The following is a 22,615-nucleotide window of genomic DNA, read 5'->3' as shown; positions in this document are numbered from 1 at the left end:
AAAAGCGCCAGAGCATCACTGAGTGCCAGAGTTCCTCTTCTGCACCCTCTGGAAGACGCCCCCACCACCATCTCCGAGCTATTACTCCGCGGGACAGCACCTATTTCGGACCGACCACAACCAATGACCGAGTAGCCCGTTGCAGGCCGCGTGTCAACCGTGAAACCACGACAGCGTGCCTCCTCCGCATCACTTCGCCGATGTCGTCTCCGTCATCATCTTCGTGCTCCCTGCATTTCCGCGCTCGACCCTATCACTGATTATGTCCACCTACAACCATTACTAGGAATTGTGAAACTTCATTGTAGATGACCATCAGCTTCATTTTTACATGATCAATGCTACCCGTTTCGATCAGTAGACCATTACCGAGCCGAAGCGTAAGGGACATACAAAATCTTTAAAGTGCACAGGTCACCATATACTTCCAAAATAAAAATTATGGCATTAAATAACGTAGAAATTTCTTCCAAAGCGTAACCAGCTTCTCATTGACAACATTTGATTGGAACGTCTTCAATGTAGATGGAAAGACACAGCTTTTATTGCAATAAATAATCTCCAAAAGACACAGACATGTATGAGACGCACACAAGACGAACACAGATTTCAAATTGAAGAAAACTGTAATGGATTCATAATAAAAAGTTTTTTAAATATTTTTTAACAGCAAATATCAAAGGCAAATTGCTATGAATCTTGGACGAAGATCGTATGAGAGTATCTGTAACCGTTAAATCGATTATATATACATATCACAGGTGCCTGTCAGGTCTTTGGAGTAATTTGAAGTACATAGATTTAACAACGATGTAGAGTGAAGTGACTTAACGATAAACATACTTAACAAACAGTATCGACAAAGCATAATCATAAAAACTCATACGGTGAGACGATATGTGTGACGAAGGAAAGCTTTAGAAAACATATAATGTTAAATTAATAAAAAGTAAATAGGAAATCATCGAATGAACTTCCTTTAAGGTTCTATGTCGTACATTAATGAATCTGAGGGAATAGTGTTTTTTAATTATATCAGTAAAATGAGCATGTTAACAGTGGGGCCTCAAACAGTGTCATCATAATAAAGTGATTTTGTATCACATCAATCTTTTAATAATATAAACAGTCGAGAAGCTATTGGAAAACTTATTAACATTGTCAAAATAGGAAACATATAAAGGGATGCCTTACGTATACAAAAGTAAAAAAATATGTAATAAAACAACGTATAATTACCTATAAAGTCATGTCTCATAAATAAAAAGGGAATATGAGGATCTAGAGATGATATCTAAAGGTTACAATATAAATTTGACATTAATTTACAGAAAAATTTGTTAAAGCATGAAATGCAGATATGAGAGGCGGAAGGGGGCCGGGCGCTTTGATTGAAATTTTTAGAGGTCAGGAATATATGTTATTGCCATTACTAGGAAACTACAGTGTTCAGCGACGTACTCCAAGCTGACACAAGACTCGCACCTAAGGACTATTGTTATGTTGTTCACTGTGCATCCAGTTTCGCACCAAGAGGCTATTATCACGTTTGTTCACCTATTTAATAACGTTCCGTATCTAGTAGCGTGTCGTTTCCACTCACTCACGAACACTAAACAACGCAACATACATCATTTGCTCCACGTGCATGAAATTCTTTGATGACCGATTTTGATTGGCACACACTGTAGCTTCCACAAAGCTCTTACCAACAGCAGGAAGCATGAATCCAATGCAGTTCCTTGTATCCTGTTATGACGTAAGACGGCTAAGCGGCTACTTAGGCTCTGTAACGTTATTGACGTTTACCAGTGAAGTGTGAACATATTTTTCGAAAAACCGTGCTTTACTTATCAACAATGTTGTTGACATCGCAAAACTTCTCACCCGCACCAAGTGTCTTTGTAGACACTCCGTTAAGCAAACACGGTGAATTTACATTAACATCAACTCCTGTCGGCAGAAGCTCGCACAGGTGCCAATAATTGGTGCCGTTTTGTCCCAGCAGGCGATACGTGGCATCTCAGTTTTCGACCTGGATTAATCTGCTTGTTCGGAAACTTTTATCTCCCTGACGCCTAATTAGGTACTGCTCTGGGCACGATAAATCAACCTTCCTCATCTTTGTGTCACATAAAAACTTCCGAGAGGTGTACTCGATTAGGAAACGGTGTACGTATTATTACATCAGCGCCATACAGTTGCTGCACCTCTTTCCCATCTACAGAGACATTACGGAAACAAATATCGGTTTAAGTTGTAGCACAGGACCAGCTTTAGCATGCGCTTTCTATTCCTAACGTCAGACATGCAAAGTTTGATGGGTAGTAAACGTACAGAAAGAAAAAGAATGGTGGAGCGAAAATATCGTGAACTGGAAAATATTGCGAAGTTATTGTACCTGTTAAGAAATCCGGCAAAAATACATGAACTGCAAGCGAAGATCAGGGAATGATCTACTCCTGGTATTTGTCCTAATATTTCGAGATTTATAGAATCGAAATTGAGAGACGGTAAACAGCCAGGCGTTTTCGTTAGTGCTGTGGGAGAGGTCATGAATCGTGCCTCAGTAGTAAGCGGTATCTGCATGTAACAAACAATATACTTGGGATCGAAATGTACAGTGGGAACTCTGAGGTCTGCTCAGCTTGCTCCGCATTAATTAATTACTTAGAGTCACCACCCAACTAAGTTGGGAAAATTCAGTCATAAGAAAGGGAATTATTCACTTCTTTGATCCACATCAATTATATATCCTTAATTGATTTCATCAGTTGGTCACTTAAAGTCAAATTATTAATGAAGTATGCTCCTTCCGGTTGAGAGGTAACAAGAGGTTAAGTCTCGACACAATATTCTAGATTCTTATCGAGAAACGAAAAGAATTAGCCTACAACAACTGTTGCGTGGGAAAACACGAGGTTAGCTTTACTATGCCTATTCTAATAAGGAAGGGGAGTTGCCGTTGCATGCATTTACTTTCTGATATCATTCCAACGAACAGTAAGTTGGATACTGGGCACTTCATGAACATAATTCACACAAAACTGGGGAAGGATCTGATGAACTAACACACACTAAGTTCAAATGGTTCAAATGGCTCTGAGCACTATGGGACTTAACTCCTGAGGTCATCAGTTCCCTAGAACTTAGAACTACTTAAACCTAACTAAACCTAAGGACATCACACACATTCATGCCCGAGGCAAGATTTGAACCTGCGACCGTAGCGGTCGCGCGGTTCCACACTGTAGCCCCTAGAACCGCTCGGCCACACTAAGTTCACACTAAAAGAATAGACGCTGAAGGGAATCAGCCTTTCACCACATGACTACAGACCACGAGGTTCATGCCTCCCAGTACATTGAGGTTAGATATGAAATGGTACACAGCATTTACAAACAAAGCAAGCTTATGCACAAAAGTGGGTGCAAGATTTTGTAAGTAGGCTGTTTAGATTTTTATGTTGGTAACGCCACGTAGCGCTCTGTATGAAAATCACTGCCTGTTCTGTGTGCAGTCTGTGGCTGGTTGGTACTGTTTGAATATTCGCTTGTGTAGTGTTGGGCAGTTGGATGTGAACAGCGTGTAGCGTTGTGCTGTTGGAGGTGAGCCCTCAGGAGTGGTGGATGTGGGAAGAGAGATGGCAGAGTTTTGAGAGCGGACGATTTCGGCGTGTGTCCGTCAGAAAAAGGAAATTTGTGAGACTGGATGTCATGAACTGATATATATATATTACGACTTTTGAACACTATTAATGTAAATACATTGTTTGTTCTCCATCTAAGTCTTTCATTTGCTAGCTATGCCTATCAGTAGTTAGTGCCTTCAGTAGTTAGAATCTTTTATTTAGCTGGCAGTATTGGCGCTCTCTGTATTGCGGTAGTTCGAGTAACGAAGATTTTTGTGAGGTAAGTGATTCATGAAAGGTATAGATTATTGTTAGTCAGGGCCGTTCTTTTGTAGGGATTATTGAAAGTCAGATTGCGTTGCGTAAAAATATTGTGAGTCAGTTTATTGATGATCAGAATAAGTAAAGAGAGAAATGTCTGAGTACGTTGAGTTTTGCTCAGCTGTTTGAAAACGTAAGAGGTTTTCCAGCACTGTCATTTATACAATTTTCTAAGGGGATGTTTCAATTTAACAAAATGGAACGATCGAAGATTTTCTAAATATTTATGAGATAAGAAATGTCGAAATCAACTGCGAAGGAAGTTAGCAAATGTTAAAGAAAAGTAGCCGACTGCCCAACGGACTCATCTCTGCACGTGTGCTATACGAACAAAGCAAATACGGTACTCGAAAACTGGAGTTTAACGCAATAAAGTCACACAAAAACATTTAACTACACTGAACATTTCTTATCACACGAGTTCACCGTAGAAAATAGGATTGGACGGTGCTGAGGACACACAGAAGGAATTTGTGAGCACGTGTGGTACCATACAAAAGGAAGTTCATAGCACTAAAACGGAACTGAATTTACGACAAGGATTGACACCACATTCATACGAGGCTACATTCACGCGAATATTCTTTTACAGAAATTGTTCTCTTAAGACGTCAGAAACTTTTGGTGGAGTGCATTTCCATGTCACAAGTTCTTGTAAGACAAAGTAAGTCACAGAAAAAGCTAACAAACCTCGAAAACTACACCATTTAGTACTCTGAATAAAATGTGAACTATCATTCTGAGTCTACCACTCTGAAATAAATTGAATAATAATACTTGAGTAACCTGAAGACTTACAAAATTGACATTCTAAGACAAAGTCCCCAGGCTAACACTTAGAGTTGCGATATCCTCTCACCAACCGCCTACCGCGCTTCCAGAACAATGAACCCTCAGGTAAGTAGAGCTGACCAGAAAGGTCCTTTCCACCACCAACCTAACGACATTATAAACACCACTTGGAAAGCACAAATCATTTTGTTCTGTCTGAATCCACTAAGTTTGCCGCCCTGTATCTACAGCAGAGAGCAAAGTGCTGCGCTGCTATTACAGAAATACTAAATAGACACACACATTCATTCGCTCCACATTCACTCACTCTTTTACATAGACGGTAAAGAAGGAAGGGAAATGTGTATGAACAATATGTAAATCACGCAAATAGTACTGATGGCCTGCATAGCACATTAATATCCATATATAAGTACGTCAGAGAGATGCAGAAAAGAGTTTGTCGGCAACGTTCCGTTAATTTATCATTTGAGAAGCATGTCCCACTTCCCAGTTTTCTCGCTGGTTGGGCCAATAAATGTACTAATAACTCGAGGTAAATCCGAGAAAGACTACATGAAACATTTCCGACAGAGATGTTTCAAAAGCCGACCACCTGATGAATGGAGACCAGGCTCGCACATTGCTGTGAAGGTACACTCATGCCTGAAAGTAATAATACACCCTGTTAAAATGCGATTTGCTGAAACATGGTTGACACAAGCGCAGCAAACAGGTCATTCTAGAGGACAGTACCACTTTTTTTTTTTGGTCATCAGTCTACTGACTGGTTTAATGTGGCCCGCCACGAATTCCTTTCCTGTGCTAACCTCTTCATCTCAGAGTAGCACTTGCAACCTACGTCCTCAATTATTTGCTTGACGTATTCCAATCTCTGTCTTCCTCTACAGCTTTTGCCCTCTACAGCTCCCTCTAGTACCATGGAAGTCATTCCCTCATGTCTTTGCAGATGTCCTATCATCCTGTCCCTTCTCCTTATCAGTGTTTTCCACATATTCCTTTCCTCTCCGATTCTGCGTAGAACCTCCTCATTCCTTACCTTATCAGTCCACCTAATTTTCAACATTCGTCTATAGCACCACATGTCAAATGCTTCGATTCTCTTCTGTTCCGGTTTTCCCACAGTCCATGTTTCACTACCATACAATGCTGTACTCCAGACGTACATCCTCAGAAATTTCTTCCTCAAATTAAGGCCGGTATTTGATATTAGTAGACTTCTCTTGGCCAGAAACGTCTTTTTTGCCATAGCGAGTCTGCTTTTGATGTCCTCCTTGCTCCGTCCGTCATTGGTTATTTTACTGCCTAGGTAGCAGAATTCCTTAACTTCATTGACTTCGTGACCATCAATCCTGATGTTAAGTTTCTCGCTGTTCTCATTTCTACTACTTCTCATTACCTTCGTCTTTCTCCGATTTACTCTCAAACCATCCTGTGTACTCATTAGACTGTTCATTCCGTTCAGCAGATCATTTAATTCTTCTTCACTTTCACTCAGGATTGCAATGTCATCAGCGAATCGTATCATTGATATCCTTTCACCTTGTATTTTAATTCCACTCCTGAACCTTTCTTTTATTTCCATCATTGCTTCCTTGATGTACAGATTGAACAGTAGGCGCGAAAGGCTACAGCCTTGTCTTACACCCTTCTTAATACGAGCACTTCGTTCTTGATCGTCCGCTCTTATTATTCCCTCTTGGTTGTTGTACATATTGTATATGACCCGTCTCTCCCTATAGCTTACCCCTACTTTTTTCAGAATCTCGAACAGCTTGCACCATTTTATGTTGTCGAACGCTTTTTCCAGGTCGACAAATCCTATGAAAGTGTCTTGATTTTTCTTTAGCCTTGCTTCCATTATTAGCCGTAACGTCAGAATCGCCTCTATCGTCCCTTTACTTTTCCTAAAGCCAAACTGATCGTCACCTAGCGCATTCAGTCTGTAGTTCGATACTCGCCCGTACAAACTTCTTCCATTTGACGCATGATCTGATTCAGCTTCAAACTGATCCATAGATTTGCTTCATCTTCAGTGCTTCCTCGGCGGACTCATTTTTCTAGACGCGATTGTGTAGCTCATTCAGACAAAGGTAGATAAAAAAATAAAAAAGCTAGCATACTTCTCTTGATTTTATTCGATAATGTCATACATGAACATATTTTGTGGTAACTCATTAAGGCAAGCTAGGGTTTTCCAAGTAGAAAAACGTGTAGTACGAATTTGTGAAGTAACTTCCTCCAGAGGCCTTTTCAACTGACTACTGTTTCTCAGTATATCTGTTCCTTAACGACGTTGTGTTATAAATAATATCTTTTGAGACCAACAGCTCAGTTCATGGAATCAGTAGTAGAAATAAGAGAAATACTAACAGAGATTTAAAGACAATTTGGCCGAGAAAGGTGTCCACTATTCAGGAACACACGTTTTCAATAACTTGCCAATAACCATAATTCAGTTTAAGAAGAGCCTAAAGGTTCCAATGGTGCACAACTCCTATTCCATTGACAAGTTTCGTAATAGAGTCGATTGACGTTTGTATATTATTGATAATATCAAATAATTTATTACGTCGAAGCTGGTCGAATGTTCACGTGGTACTGTCGTCAGCTCTACGGAAAGAGATAGAAGGACAGTGAAACTACCACTGGGCGTTAAACGGTTGGCCGTCACGACCCTTCACAGAACCTGGGATTCGGAGGCTTGTCTGCTCTATAAAGTAGGATAGATGGTGATCTGTCGCATCTCTGCCGAAAGAGCACAATGCTGGTGCACGCACAAGTATTTCGGAACGCACCTTCATCGTACGTTGTTGAACATGGAGATCTGCTGTAGACCACCCCTATATATTCACATGTTGACCTAACGACATCGTCAATTACGGTTGCAATGGGCACAGGACTGTCGGGATTCGACCGTCGATCAATGGAAACGTGTCGGCTCTTCGGGTGAATCACATTTTTGCGATACTAGGTCGCTAGTAGACTACAAAAGCGCCATCCTTGAGGTGAACGGCGGCTGGATACGTGCATGGCACCGCGGATGCAGGCTGGGAAGCAGCATTATGCTATGGAAGACATTGTCCTGCGCTTGCATGGGACCTGTGGTAGTAATCGGAGGTACGCTGACAGCTAAGAACCACCTACATCCCTTCGTGCTTGATGTCTTTCCCGACGGTGATACCGTCTTTCAGCAGTATAATGTCTCGGAGCCAGAATAGTGCTAGAGTAGTTTGAGGAGCATTATAGTGAACAACCATTGATGTCTCGGCGACCAAATCTGCCTCGTATAAATCCTATGGAAACCATCTGAGTCGCTATCGGGAACCATCACCGCATACGTCAATCAGCGGCCCGTTGTTTACGCGAATTACATGACCTGTGCATAGATATCCAATGCCACATACCTCCACAAACTTACCAACGAACTGCCCGATCCCTGATTGCCAGAATCAGTGGTGTATATCGTTCCAATGACGGACAAACAAGTTGTTATGCAGTTGGTCATAATGTTTTGGCTCATCAGTGTATGCGCGTATCTCTATCCCATGATCTTGTCACGTCAGTGCAGTAGACATTTATGTTGAATGTTTTTGTATGCGTGTAAGGGGATTATTTTGTTACGAGACTTAATATGGAATAGCCTCTCACGCTGTGGACCCTTTATGTTCTACATCTGCATCTACATACATACTCCGCAATCCACCATACGGTGCGTGGCGGAGGGTACCTCGCACCACAACTACCATCTTCTCTCCCTGTTCCACTCCCAAACAGAACGAGGGAAAAATGACTGCCTATATGCCTCTGTACGAGCCCTAATCTCTCTTATCTTTGTGGTCTTTCCACGAAATGTAAGTTGGCGGCAGTAAAATTGTACTGCAGACAGCCTCAAATGCTGGCTCTCTAGATCTCCTCAGTAGCGATTCACGAAAAGAACGCCTCCTTTCCTCTAGAGACTCCCACCAGAATTCCTGAAGCATTTCCGTAACACTCGCGTGATGATCAAATCTACCAGTAACAGATCTAGCTGCCCGCGTCTGAATTGCTTCTATGTCCTCCCTCAATCCGACACGATAGGGATCCCAAACGCTCGAGCAGTACTCTAGGTCGTATTAGTGTTTTATAAGCGGTCTCCTTTACAGATGAACCACATCTTCCCAAAATTCTACCAATGAAGCGAAGGCGACTATCCCCCTTCCCCACAACTGCCATTACATGCTTTTCCCACCTCAAATCGCTCTGCAATGTTACGCCCAAATATTTAATCGAGTTGACTGTGTCAAGCGCTACACTACTAATGGAGTATTCAAACATCACAGGATTCTTTTCCCTATTCATCTGCATTAATTTACATTTATCTACATTTAGAGTTAGCTGCCATTCTTTACACCAATCACAAATCCTGTCCAAGTCATCTCGTATCCTCCTACAGTCACTCAACGACGATGCCTTCCCGTACACCACAGCATCATCAGCAAACAGCCGCACATTGCTATCCACCCTACCCAAAAGATCATTTATGTAGATAGAAAACAACAGCGGACCTAGCATACTTCCCTGGGGCACTCCAGATGATACCCTCACCTCCGATGAACACTCACCATCGAGGACAAGTTCTACCTGTAGCTAGGCATCCTACACCGACATGTTCTAAATGTATGTTGGTGTGTCTGACCATCGCTATGGAGTTCCTAAAGCAGCCAACACGCTGCTTTTCGTCGACTTAAAATGAGCTGCTCTCACTTTCAGCACTGCGCCTTGCTTATACGGACTTGCACATAAGGCTACGGCAAACCCAACACACTGATGATTCCTCTGAAGACAGTGGCATAGTTTGGTCGTTATCTGTGCTACATAATGACGTACGATCGCCTCATTTTAGCGCGAGCGCTCTTTTTCCAGGCCGTGAGCGAGTGCGACTGCTGGTGCTCGACTAGCCGCCTCCTGAACAGACGTCCGATAATGGATCAAAAAGCACTTCTAGTCTTCGTCTTTTCAGCTATGCGGGCCTCTTATACAGCATATTCGGAGAGGTTTAAGAGATACGTTTTTCATCCAATCATTCCCGTAGAACCGATGTCTAAGGAGAAAGCTCGTTGCTGAGCCCAGACCCGCCGCAAAGACGGTGCTGTTGAATGTGCGACTGTGGTGGGGTAGTAGTGTGGATACCCGTATTTCATTTTTGAGTAACCGGTATTTTGGGACATGTGTTTGGTCTTGGTTATAACATGCTTTTCTTCATTTTTTACGCATAACCAGGTAAAAATACCGTCATATCAATTTGCCGTAGCAGCACTGTTAAAATTCTTTGTTTTTAAATAAATCTTTTTATATTAAGAGCAATGTTTATTCTTAAAATTTCTATCGTTTTGAAATATTGAGTGGCTATAGAAAAGGGGAAAAGGATAATGGGAAACGTTATCAGTCCCATTTTAGTAACAATGCACACAGTTAGAAACTAGCAACGAATCGATACAGCATTTCTGAGACAGTGATGCACCTTTTGCCGTATGGCGTTGTCTGTTACACGGCACGAGTGTACATGCAGTGGGCAAGACTTACTCCCACGTGATCTGTATGGTAGTTTCTCACTGACGTCCTCGGTTGATTGCAGAATGCTACCATCCCTAGTCTGGAAGTTTTTTTATGAAGTGCGGTGAAGTACATAGCTTCATTAGCCTTAGCGGATTGGAAACCAACTTGCGACATCATATAAGGAGAAAATATCCCAACTGTCCTTGCAGGAGAAGGTAAATTTGATTGATAGGCCTATAATTCTATTGAAGTGCTGTGAACTTGGAATCATAACTGAAGCTTTAATTTTACTGTTGCTTCAGGGTGAAAAAGTAATGTTGCCAGCGAAGTCATCAATTTGTGACTTGCTGTCGCCGTCCCAGTGACCATCTTCTTAACCTTCGTCATCTTTGCTGAAGACAATGCCACAGCTTCAATCCCATATCGATCGAGATGTACTACTCTTTCACCTTCATTACAATTTTTCAATATTTGATCGAAATCTACGTCTGGAATGGGAAATAATAGCAAATAAAAAATCGAAAATTGTTTTTTTCGAAAACAGATTATCTTGTGAAAACAGAAAACGGTCTTTGTTGCACAAGACAGATTTATTGTAATTTTCACATGTGACACGTTTCGCCTGTTCTAGACATCACAAAACAGTCTGGGGGAATTACGAACTTGTATAAGTTTTAAACTGCTATTAAAGGCAATAATAAATGTATAAATTAAAAATAACAAGAGGAAGACGTATCCCGACTGGACTATGGAACACAGGGTCACATTTGTGTTTCAGGAAGTGGTGACGGTTATAAATTTCAGCTCATAAAATATTGCATCTTTAATGAGCTTGCCGATAAAAATTCTTGCTAATCGTAACCACTTCCCATAGAAGTGGGAGGCAAAAGCCAGAAAGCTGCTGTCAATGGCTCATTAGGTCACCTTGAAGCATCGCGAAAAAAGGTAACGACAGTAGCATATAGAAAACTACTAAAACGTGCAAGGGGTACCTAACTTACGCAAATAATCACATTCAGTGAGCATAAAAAGCTCAACATTGTACTCGTGAGTTTTTTCTGCTCACTGTATATGCCTATTTGCCTAAGTTACGTACCCCTTGCACGCTTTAGTAGTTTTCTTTTGGTTACTGTCGTTATCTTTTTTCGTAATGCTTCAAGGTGATGTAATGAGTCATGGTCAATGGCTATCTGGCTGTTACCTCCCAGTTCTTTAGGACTCTTAATCACGTTTGACGACCTGGTTGGTAGTAGGAAAAATTTTACAGCTCTCTGACTGTTACTTCCCAATTCTGTGGGACTCTTTAATTACGTGCGATGCCTTGGTTACGAATAGCAAGATTTTTTATCGGTAAGCTCAGTTAAGGTGCAATTAGCACTTTATACTTATCCCATTCTGTAAGGACTTAGAAGAACGGTTGAATTGAATGGACAGTATCTTAAAAGAAGGATATAAGATGAAAATCAACAAAACCAAAAGGAGGGTAATGGAACGTAGTCGAATTAAATCAGGTGATGTTGAGGGAATTATATGAGGAACTGGCACACTTAAAGTAGTAAAATGAGTTTTGTTATTTGGGAAGCAAAATAAGTGATGATGGTCCAAGTAGGGAGGATATAAATTTAGACTGGCTATGGCAAGAGAAGTGTTTCTGAAGAAGGAAAATTTGTTAACGTCGAGTATAGATTTAAGTGTCAGGAAGTCCTTTCTGAAAAGTATTTGTATGGAGTGTAGCCATGTATGGAAGTGAAACATGGACAATAAACAGTTTAGATAAGAAGACAATAGAAGCATTTGAAATGTGGTGCTACAGAAGAGTGCTGAAGATTAGATGAGTACATCACGTAACTAATGAGGAGTTGTGAATAGAATTGGAGAGAAGAAAAATCTGTGGTACAATCTGACCAAAAGAAGAGGGAACGATTGGTAGGACACATTCTGTGGCATCAAGGGATCACCAATTTAGTACTGGAGGGAAGTGTGTCGGGTAAAAATTGTAGAGGGAGACCAGGAGATGAATACAGTTAGCAGATTCAGAGGAATGTGGATTGCAGTAGTTACACGGAGATGTAGGAGCTTGCACAGGTTAGAGTAGCACGGAGAGCTGCATCAAACCAGCCTTTGGACTGAAAATGACAACAACAACAACCATTCTGTAATTTTTCTAGACTGTCTGTGATGTCTAGAACAGGCGAAACGCATCATATGTGAAGATGAGATAAACCTGTCTTGTGCAGTAGAGACAGTTATTTCTGTTCTAAATACCTACCACGGTTTCTGCTGTGGCCTTCTCCACCAGACATCACGGCGCCTAGAGTATCAGCAACCAAACTGACAGCCTGCAGCTGCGGGTTGCCCGCTTCGCAGGCACACCGTAGCACTACACAACCGACAGGCAATATTGATGAACGGCCACAACACCACCAACACCACAGCAGAGACACTAGCGGCCACCAGGGGCCACTACCGGCCCACATAAACGTAGGGAAGAGGTTGCTGCAGAACCCGGAACTATTTTCACACGTCAAACCACGTGATGGAAAATAGTTCTGAGGTACTCATCCGCCGAAGCGCTATAAAAGCCGGCGCTCGGGTGCAGTTCACCGACCGCCAGCAGACGTGGATAGCTGCCGCCCCGGCAGCCTGGCTTGGATCTTCTCGCTGATCTCTGGATCAGGCTCCGTATATCGGAGAAGTCTCTGGCGGAGACTAGTAGGAAATTATTTCAGTTGTTTTCTGCATTATTCTTGTATGTAGTTGTGATTCGAAGACGGATCACTGTTTTGTGTTGGAGTTATACTTGGAGAGTTTGGTTAATTGAACAGTCCAATAAATTGCTTTCGGACTTTGATCGTTAGTTTCTTCTGCTTACGCAGACATATCAGTTTCCACTGCGGTAGTCAACAGGTATTGTGAGCGGTTTTAACAGGCAGTTTAAAATGGAGACGAAAAGAACCGGTATAACCGAAAACCCTTCGTTTGGGCGATAACCGCCATCCATGCGGTTGCGTACGTGAGAGGTGCGGTACTCACCGGAGAGCAGCAACTTCTCCTGGCGGTCGTTCTCCTTCTGGGTGCGGCAGCGCGTCTCCATGGAGCGGTGGGTCTCCAGGAAGGCCTTGCGCTGGCCGCGGTCCGTCAGGTACTTGGTGTACATGCCGGCGAAGTTCACCGCCACGTACAGCATCGCATTCGTGCACAGCTGCAGCAGCACCGAGTGCAGGTCCACCACCTGCAACCACAACGCGCTGCTTTCACCCTCTGGTCTCAAATGCGGTGGCTGGCTGGCTGGTCAGTTTCGGAGTAGGGGACCAAACAGCGAGATCATCGGGTTATGGAAGGTTGGGGAAGGAAATCGGCCGTACCCTTTCAAAGAACCATCCCGGAATTCGCTTGAAGTGAATTAGGGAACACTAGCTACGACATGGTCGCGAATGGAACAGTGACCCGAAAATGTAGAATAAATTTCTTTAATTTCACGTCTGTGGTCACAAACTTGTTGGTCCGACTACCGGTTTCGGTCAGCAATGACCATCTTCAGATCTGTTTAATAAAATATGTCCTGATATACTGGAGCCGCAGTAGCATCGTCAAATGCTAAACAAAAAATCAGAGCCAGCATTGTCACACATATATATAATAATAGTATACACAAGAGGCATCTTGTCAGCAGCACCACTGTTCAAAAACTGCTTACAAAAATTGCTTACAAAACACTTGTAAGACCGATTTTTAAGTATTCCTCGTCAGTCTGAGAAACTTACCAGGTTACAGTAATAAGACAGAGAAGATTCAACGTAGAACGTCGTGTGGCAACCTCGAGAGCGATACGGAGATGTTCAACAATCACCAGAGTATAAGGATAAATATTCAGTGTATCGAATCTAGAGATGGGCAAACTCGTTCATCCTGGGGAACTACTGGGTGATCAAAAAGTCAGTATAAATTTGAAAACTTAGTAAACCACGGAATAATGTAGATAGAGAGGTAAAAATTGACACAAATGCTTCGAATGACATGGGGTTTTATTAGAACCACTCCACATTGCTAGACGCTTGAAAGATCTCTTGCGCCCATCGTTTGGTAATGATCGTGTGCTCAGCCACCACTTTCGTCATGCTTGGCCTCCCAGTTCCCCAGACCTCAGTCCGTGCGATTATTGGCTTTGAGGTTACCTGAAGTCACAAGTGTATCGTGATCGACCGACATCTCTAGGGATGCTGAAACACAACATCCGACGGCAATGTCTCATCATAACTCCGGACATGCTTTACAGTGCTGTTAACAACATTATTCCTCGACAATAGCTGTTGTTGAGGAATGATGGTGGACATATTGAGCATTTCCTGTAATGAATGTCATCTTTACTTTGTCTTACTTTGTTATGCTAATTATTGCTTTTCTGATCAGATGAATCGCCATCTGTCGGACATTTTTTGAACTTTTGTATTTTTTTGGTTCTAATAAAACCCCATGTCATTCCAAGCATGTGTGTCAATTTGTACCTCTCTATCTACATTATTCCGCGATTTATTCAGTTTTCAAATTTATACTGACTTTTCGATCACCCGGTAGTTCACTGATGATCGCTCTTTTTTGGGAGCCGTTCATTTTTACTAGTTCACTGTTCATTTGTACTTGGTATATGGTTCTTATGAAAACTGAAAATTAGTAACATAGGTGATTGAAGATGGAAGGCGCCAAGAGGGAGCACTTGCCTCCCCCATAGAGTAAAGAGTTTTTATTCATAACATAATTCTCACACAATTGTAACTTCCGTGATTCAGCAAAACCGCTCATTTAGCCGACTGTAGCGTTATGTACCTCATCGCAGTGAAATAATATAAGGTGGTGCACGAGAAACCGGCCCCGAGTACAGACTGCTCGTCAATTACTCACGATTTGTTGACCGCTACGAGCAGAATAGATAAACATGTAATAATTAGGCATTGGAGAAATAACAAATAAACTAATGCAAACAACAACTTCGAAGCAACAGATGACGATTGGTAGGCGACAATGCGTAGTCTACTACTCGGGGCCAATTTTACGTCCGCCACCCTGTACCACTGAAATAATATTGTAGAAGTTATCATAGTCTCTTTACAAAATGTGACACCAGGCCACTCGATTATGGAGAGCGGGTTTCATTCGATTATAGTCGGTCTGCCTTCCGTAACAATGAACATGCTCTTTCACCATGGACCAAAAAAAGATGGAAAATGGCCACTTGTGTGATCCGTGCCGACTTCCTTTGCACGTGTAATAACAAAAAAATCTTGCCTTTTTACAGGTATTTCTTCTGCTGTTTATCGAAGTAGTGAAGTAAGCTGATATGCCGTTTTGTTACCTGAAAAGATTTCTGTATTAAATACCACGTAATTTTTATGAAATTTACGTAATTATAAAACACAGTTTAACTACCGGTCATGGAAGCTAAATAGAATACGAAAAGAACCAGAAGTTCAGAGTTCAAAAAAGGTTTGAAACATCTAGAATGGCCGTGCGGATTCGAATACGAATAACAACTCGATACTGAACTAACCATGATCAGTCGGCAGTGGAACTGCGACGAGTGGCCACGCGAAGAAGTACCAGTCTGGCCGAGCGAGACCGAGACCGAGACAGTTGGGAACGGGACCGAGGCCGGAACGAGACCGGCCGATGTGCCGTTGCGGGAACGAGACCGACCGTTTCTCGTTCCCGGGAACTATAAGTAGAAAGCCGCGACCGAAGTGAACTATGAAAGACCGTCCCTTAGAATTCGTTCCTCGCTCGTTCCGTTCATCTGGATGAACCGTTCCTTTGGACCTATTAGTTCACGAACGCCCCATCTTAAATCTAATCTGACCCTCACCCACATGTTCTGGACCCAAGATGTTCTAATAATACAAACCCAAAGCAAAGTGCGACATTCGACGACCTACTACAAAATGGCATGAAGCTATAGCAGGTCGATAGGCCTTGTCTGTGAGAGGCAAAACAAGCGGAAGTAGAAGGTAGTTGGTCTGCGGGGTCTGCTCATGGAGGAGCAAGTTCGAGCCTGGGTGCGGCCACCTTGGCGCGAATAATGGCGAGAAGTACTTATTTTATGGCTGATATTGTGCAATAAGAGTAAACATATTTTTCTTCATGGCTGCCGATCGCAGTCTTAAAAGACAGTGGCTACCTCAAGTGCAAATGTAAATAGCGTGCTTAAGCTTGCACTCCGAGTAAACTTTAGATCGAATTAGGGGCATTGTCATGATCTCAAGATACCGGATGGTTATAATTAAAGTGCAGGTGCTCACGGAGATCCAATGTGGGCTCCAACAATCGTACAGCAGCGAAACTTGTCAGATACGCCAGTACGTTGATGAGGAACCGATTTACTCTAAAAAAAAAAAATAGTTCCAATTTTGGCCACCAGGTGAAAATCTCGCGCTGTACATTGTTTGTCTGACGGTATGACATTGAAAGGTGGCTACACTGAGCCACTGCGCCAGAGATTGCGCCAAAGAGTATTATTAAGCCGCCTCCACAGTGCCTGTTAAGAACTCGTAGTAGTCAGTGCCTGTCGAGGACTCGGGGTAGTTTGTGCTGAGATGTTGTAGCAGAGAGTTCGTGTTGAGATGTGCTAGTGGGCAAGGCTTGTCGAGATGTTGTAGTAAGGAGTGCTTGTTCCATGTTTTATGCAGTTGTTTGATGGGATAGACAGCAGATGGTTCGAATGGAAATACTGTAACGATCAGAGTGCTTTTCGTCAATATATATGAAGGTAAAATACTGCGTGTTTTTTCATTAATTCCATGTTTTAAATAATGCGTCATTACAGGTTCAGTCAACAAAGCATCTGGCGTGTGTTCTTGTATTAGAGTGTAATTCTACTTTCCTTGAGCAATTATAGTATTTCTAATTTTCTTTTATCACGTCAGTATAATTGGTATTTAAAAATTCTTGTCTTGTTGGAGAAGAACCATGCCAGATGTGTACGTTGAGTCACACTCCCACATACAGAACAGTTACACTTGTGCTTTGGTTTAGTAGGTTTTATAGTTGCTGGGGACTTAATTAATTAATTGTGTTAACCAAAATTTTCATTTCATTATTTGTTGTTGTTCTTTGCAGTCAGATAGCGTAATAATACTAGTCAGGGCCAACCGATTACGAGACACAGCGTAAACGGACAGACAGCTACTAAAAATATTTCAATCATATTTAATTAAGCCCCCATGCAACGTACAGCTTGTCATTTGATAATTGATAACGTGAGTGAACAGTAAGGCTCTAGAAGAGAGACCGTACGCACTTAGTGAAACTCTTTTATGTGATTGGTAGAAATTACATTGTTGCATTGTTGCACAGGTAGCGCTAGTCCTCGTGCAGCGTACAAGAATTGTTCATCCTATGGTCGACAGCACGGAAAGTTTGGCAGTCTATATTACACTGTTACCCGTACAAGATCCAGACGGTGCAGCAACTGAAACCTCATGCTCCACAACAACGTTCTGAATTTGCTCTTCCGTTTCCAGCACGTTGATGACATGTTCTGTGGAGTGACGATGCACATTTTACTCTACAAGGTACAGTGAACAAACAGAACTCCAGAATTTGGGCACTGTAAACAACGTGTTGTGCATGAAGGACATATGATTCCTCCTTTGGCAGAGCACAACTGTGTGGTAACCACTGTTTTCAAGCAAGATGAGGTAACACCTCATGTCGTTCGCCCAATGAACGACCTGGTTAATGCATCCTTCCACGAACGTGTCTTCTGCAGAGATTTTCCAGATGCATGACCTGCAAGATCATGTGATCTGAATACAAGTGACTTTTGGCTCCGAGGATTTTCCAGATGCGTGGCCTGCAACACGAGACTTACGGCTCTGGGGATATCTGAAGGAACGCGTTTACCAGGGACATGTTCTGTCTGTACCTGATCTGAAGACCAGTAGAAAGGAGGACGTTTCTCAGCTTCCATCGGAACCGCTGCAAACAATTGTTAATTACGCCTTTTTACGGCTGCAGCATCTCGTCAACGTTCCGGTGTTCATGCTGAACAAACTGTGTAAGCGGCGGTTAATAAAGAAATCAGCTTTATGCTTTTCTCAGTTGTTTGACCCTTTCTGCACATGTCCCATTCCTAACCCATTAAGTATAGAAACATTTATATACGTCTTTCTTGCAGTAACCGCACCAGATTTGCACCTAGTAGCCAAAATGAGAACTTTTTTCCGTTTTTCAGTGACGACTGGCTCCCTATCAAAGCATTAGAATATCTATCACGTTTCACTGCCATACATTACTCACAGCCCACACTGGACCTTTGTCAGTAGCTGTGCTTTAATTACAACCATGCGGCGTAATAAACCCAGTGTTAACCAATAACTGTTCAATTTGAAGATCCTTTTTCACAATGGTATGTTTATCGAGTGCGTTGTATTGAAGAGCGGCAATAACAGACTGAAGGGACGCGTGAGACGTAGGCACACGATTGTGGAAGTTATTAGAGTGATACATGTTCTTCGGGAGTAAGTTCGTCTGGAATTGCTGTCGACGAAGCGTCCGATGCCGAAACAATACGACAACAAACAACAGGTCCACAAATAAACAGTCCACAAAATCGCCGAAACGACTGGGCGAATTGCTAGTGCCAGACACTCAGACAGAGCCATTGTACGTCACAAAAGGGTTTCATATCGAAATTCTAGAATCATGCGTTCCGGGCAGCAAATTACTTCTCCCCACATTCGTTTCGAGAAATGATTGTAATGAGTAAATCAGACAAAGTACAGCTCTTATCAAGGTTTATTGACAATAATTTTTTTCCGTAAGGAACAAGGAAGGGAAGATATTATTGTACCAGAAGTACCCTCCACCATATAAATGGTTTACAGAGTCAAGCTATAGAAGTAGAAACCGTAAACTTACTCCCTTCTTTTTCTTTTACATTGAGAAATTTCTTGATTTTGCGTGATTTTTCTGCTGCTGCTGCTGCATTGCTCGTTCTTCACCAAATCCGGCTACTGACTACAGTGCGTGCGCGGACAGATAAAAATGCGCACGGACGGCTCTTTTCTAGTCTACCTACCGCCAAACACTGTTCAAAATGGCTCTGAGCACTACGGGACCCAACTGCTGAGGTCACCAGTCCCCTAGAACTTAGAACTAGTTAAACCTAACTAACCTAAGGACACCACAAACATCCATGCCCGAGGCAGGATTCGAACCTGCGACCGTAGCGGTCCTGCGGTTCCAGACTGCAGCGCCTTCAACCGCACGGCCACTTCGACCGGCGCCAAACACTGTCAGATATTTAAGTTGCACATATTTCTTCCTGTGAATACGGATTCCAAACAAAATGTGAGAACTGTTTCTAGGACAGTGAAGCAATGCGTAACGAGCAATGCCGTACAGTGGTAGTAACTTTGGCACACATCCTCCGCTGCGGCTTGCATAGCGCCAACCCATATCGAACGCATGCCTACAATCGGTCGCACGCCACGCATGCCGAGAACCTAGCTGAGTAGGACTGTTGCCCGTTTTGCATTCCCACCGCAGCAAAGCCATGTCAGCTTTCGTTTGATTCTATGACGCACTGGTCCGTTCAACTGACTTCTAAGATCTCCATACTACGCAGGAAAAACCATAGGTAACTGTTTCTCTGCCGGCCGCGGTGGCCGAGCGGTTCTAGGCGCTTCAGTCCGGAACCGCGCGACTGCTACGGTCGTAGGTTCGAATCCTGCCTTGGGCATTGATGTGTGTGATGTCCTTAGGTTACTTAGGTTTAAGTAGTTGTAAGTTATAGGGCACTGATGACTTCAAATGTTAAGTCCCATAGTGCTCAGAGCCATTTGAACCAACTGTTTCACTTCCCTATTTTTACTTACTTGTATCCATAGTCCTACAGTAGTTCTGAATTGATAAGATGATCTGTTTGGCTTATTACTGGATTTTTGTATTGAGTCCAAATCACAATTCCCGCTCTTATGCCATTATCAAAAGACCGCTCAACACGAATTGCGTCAGCAGGTATTACTTACTGTTTAGAGAGCATCGTCCTTGTCTTCAGCTATTGTTAGAACGAAGAAACGATGTAACAAATGTCTGAAAAAACAGCGTACAGAGTCCTGTTTTTGGGGGTGCGGGTCTTGGAGCTCGGTTTTTATTTGAGCTAGGAACATGGAGTAAAAAGTTTTTGGTTTAGCGCGGACCGGCGGACATTTTGTATAGCCATTCGAACATCTGTCTTACTGTAGCTAGTTTACAGTATATTAAGAAAGGTATGAACGACGAGCCGGAACTGGTACCCAAGAAAATTGTGTCAGTCAATTAATTCCTTTCGAAAAATATTTTAATTGTGCTGAAATTCATGCTCAGATAATGCAATCATTTGTATATATACCTCTCGGATTTTACGCGCAGAAACAGTCACGCTTAAATAACTCCGGACTGGAGCAAGACTGATGGTTCAAATATGCTCCACTGGTGTATCGGACCATACATAGTGTAATATGGAAAAAAATCTTACTTCGTTTGGATTTTACGCCCAAAAGACAAGTTTTTCTGGGAGGTTTATGAACTGCGCCACTTCTATCCTTTAAACTTGAACGAATCATTTCAAGCTTCGAACGAAGAGAGATAAATGGATAGAGTTCAAATTTTTTCTTATCTGATAACATTTATCCGTTCTTGAGTTCGTAAGTTATTTCTTATGTGAACTGAATGCGCGGAAAGAGTTCAAAGTGAATCATATAAAACTGAAAATTCGCTTTCTAAAATCTTGCTCCATTCGGAATTTATGTGCAAGGACGCGTTTTCTGTATGTTTCTTTAAGCTCTCATGTTTTATATTACTAAGTTTTGCGGATATATTCAAATCTGAGAAAAAGTAGACAAATACGTGTAGTTAGCGGTCGTCCTTTGTGAAAGCTTGATCCGTTGCCACGATGTAACAAATATGTTCGAAAGACAATAAAAATGTTTGCAACGGATCAGTCGTCGCTCAAGTCAACAGAAATCTATATCGGTTGCCAGGTTAAGGAGGCCTAATGTCAAAATTATGGTAAAGCTGGGAACCAAAATGGAAGATGGTCCTATTGTAGCACAAAAAACGCAAATATGTGCTGGACATGGTTAGGATGTAAAAGAAGGGAGGTATCTTACCGAATTATTTGGCACTTCAGAGACATTTAAATCAAAACATCTTGATATATTTTATCAATCATTCCTACTTCCCTGGAACAGTGAGCTCTTTTAGACCCACCCTCTATTACATGTTTCGTGAACGTTGTAAGAGCTAACAGACCCTAATTTATGTGCTTCTAGAGAGTGGGATGCATCTACAGGAGGCAGTATCCGACGATTGGGGTGCATCTGAGTTTAACAGAAAGTATCCCAGAGGGGGGATGCATGCATCCTAAACTTCAATGACACGTTGTGTCATATTGAACGGCATTACAGATGCCATGCTGGATGACTGATGGCATATTTCAAGCTATACCACATGACGTCGTGTACCACGTTACTTTACTTGACATGATGCATTATATTACGAGGGGCGTTCAGAAAGTAAGCTCCGATCGGTCGCGAAATGGAAACGACTATGAAAATCCGATAAAGCTTTGCACAGATGTGTTGGGTAGTGTCTCTAGTATAACCCCAGTTAGCATCACGTCGCTCTTCTCATTTCTGAGCTCGCAGTGAGTGCGTAAAGATGTCTAGAAAATAGTGTCTGCCACCAAGTACGAGGGCCTGGTGAGAAATTTCGCCTGAAGCTATGCAGCTAACATTACATAACTGTCGTGCTGTTTCTTCTTCAAGACAATTCTCAGCCGCATTCTGCAGGGGCAATGAAGATGCTCCTGCATCGTTTTCAAATGGAAATGTGAGATTACCCACAATACAGTCCGCAATTGTCTCCCCCTGAGTTTCATCTCTGGTCACATGAACCGCTGTCTTTGAAGACAACATTTTGACACAGACAACGAGGTGTAGGCCAGCGTGGAGAATTGGCGGAAAACACTGGCGGCTGCCTTCTATGATGAGGCTATTGAAAAGTTGGTACAACGCTATGACAAAAGTCTAAGTCAGAACGGCGACTACGTAGAGAAGTAGCTGAAAGGTGTAGCTAATTGTTACAAGTAAAACATTTCTGATGTTCACTGTGGTTTCAATTTGGCAATCAATCGGAGCTTACTTTCTGAACAGGCCTCGTACATTATATGAGTACTAATACCGATAAATAAAAAACCGCGAATATGTCAAGATGTTTCGATTTAAATGCCTTTGAATCTGCCAGCAAAGTCGTAAAGCTAGTTCCCTTCTTTTGCATACATATCTCTGCCAAAGACAT

General features: G+C 42.3%; 1 protein-coding gene across 1 annotated transcript in view; it reads right to left on the bottom strand.

Annotated features, from left to right (window-relative positions):
- Positions 1-22,615, bottom strand: part of LOC124774910 (adenylyl cyclase 78C-like) — a 723,787-nt gene that overhangs the window by 359,239 nt on the left and 341,933 nt on the right. The window contains exon 5 of the mRNA XM_047249584.1: positions 13,316-13,514. Coding sequence (XP_047105540.1) covers positions 13,316-13,514 — 199 coding nt within the window. The remainder of the gene's footprint in view (positions 1-13,315; positions 13,515-22,615) is intronic.

This window comes from Schistocerca piceifrons, chromosome 2 (genome assembly GCF_021461385.2).
Source record: "Schistocerca piceifrons isolate TAMUIC-IGC-003096 chromosome 2, iqSchPice1.1, whole genome shotgun sequence".
Classification (NCBI taxonomy): domain Eukaryota; kingdom Metazoa; phylum Arthropoda; class Insecta; order Orthoptera; family Acrididae; genus Schistocerca; species Schistocerca piceifrons.
The sequence above is the reverse complement of the archived record's forward strand: the minus strand, read 5'-3'. Positions and strand labels throughout refer to the sequence as shown.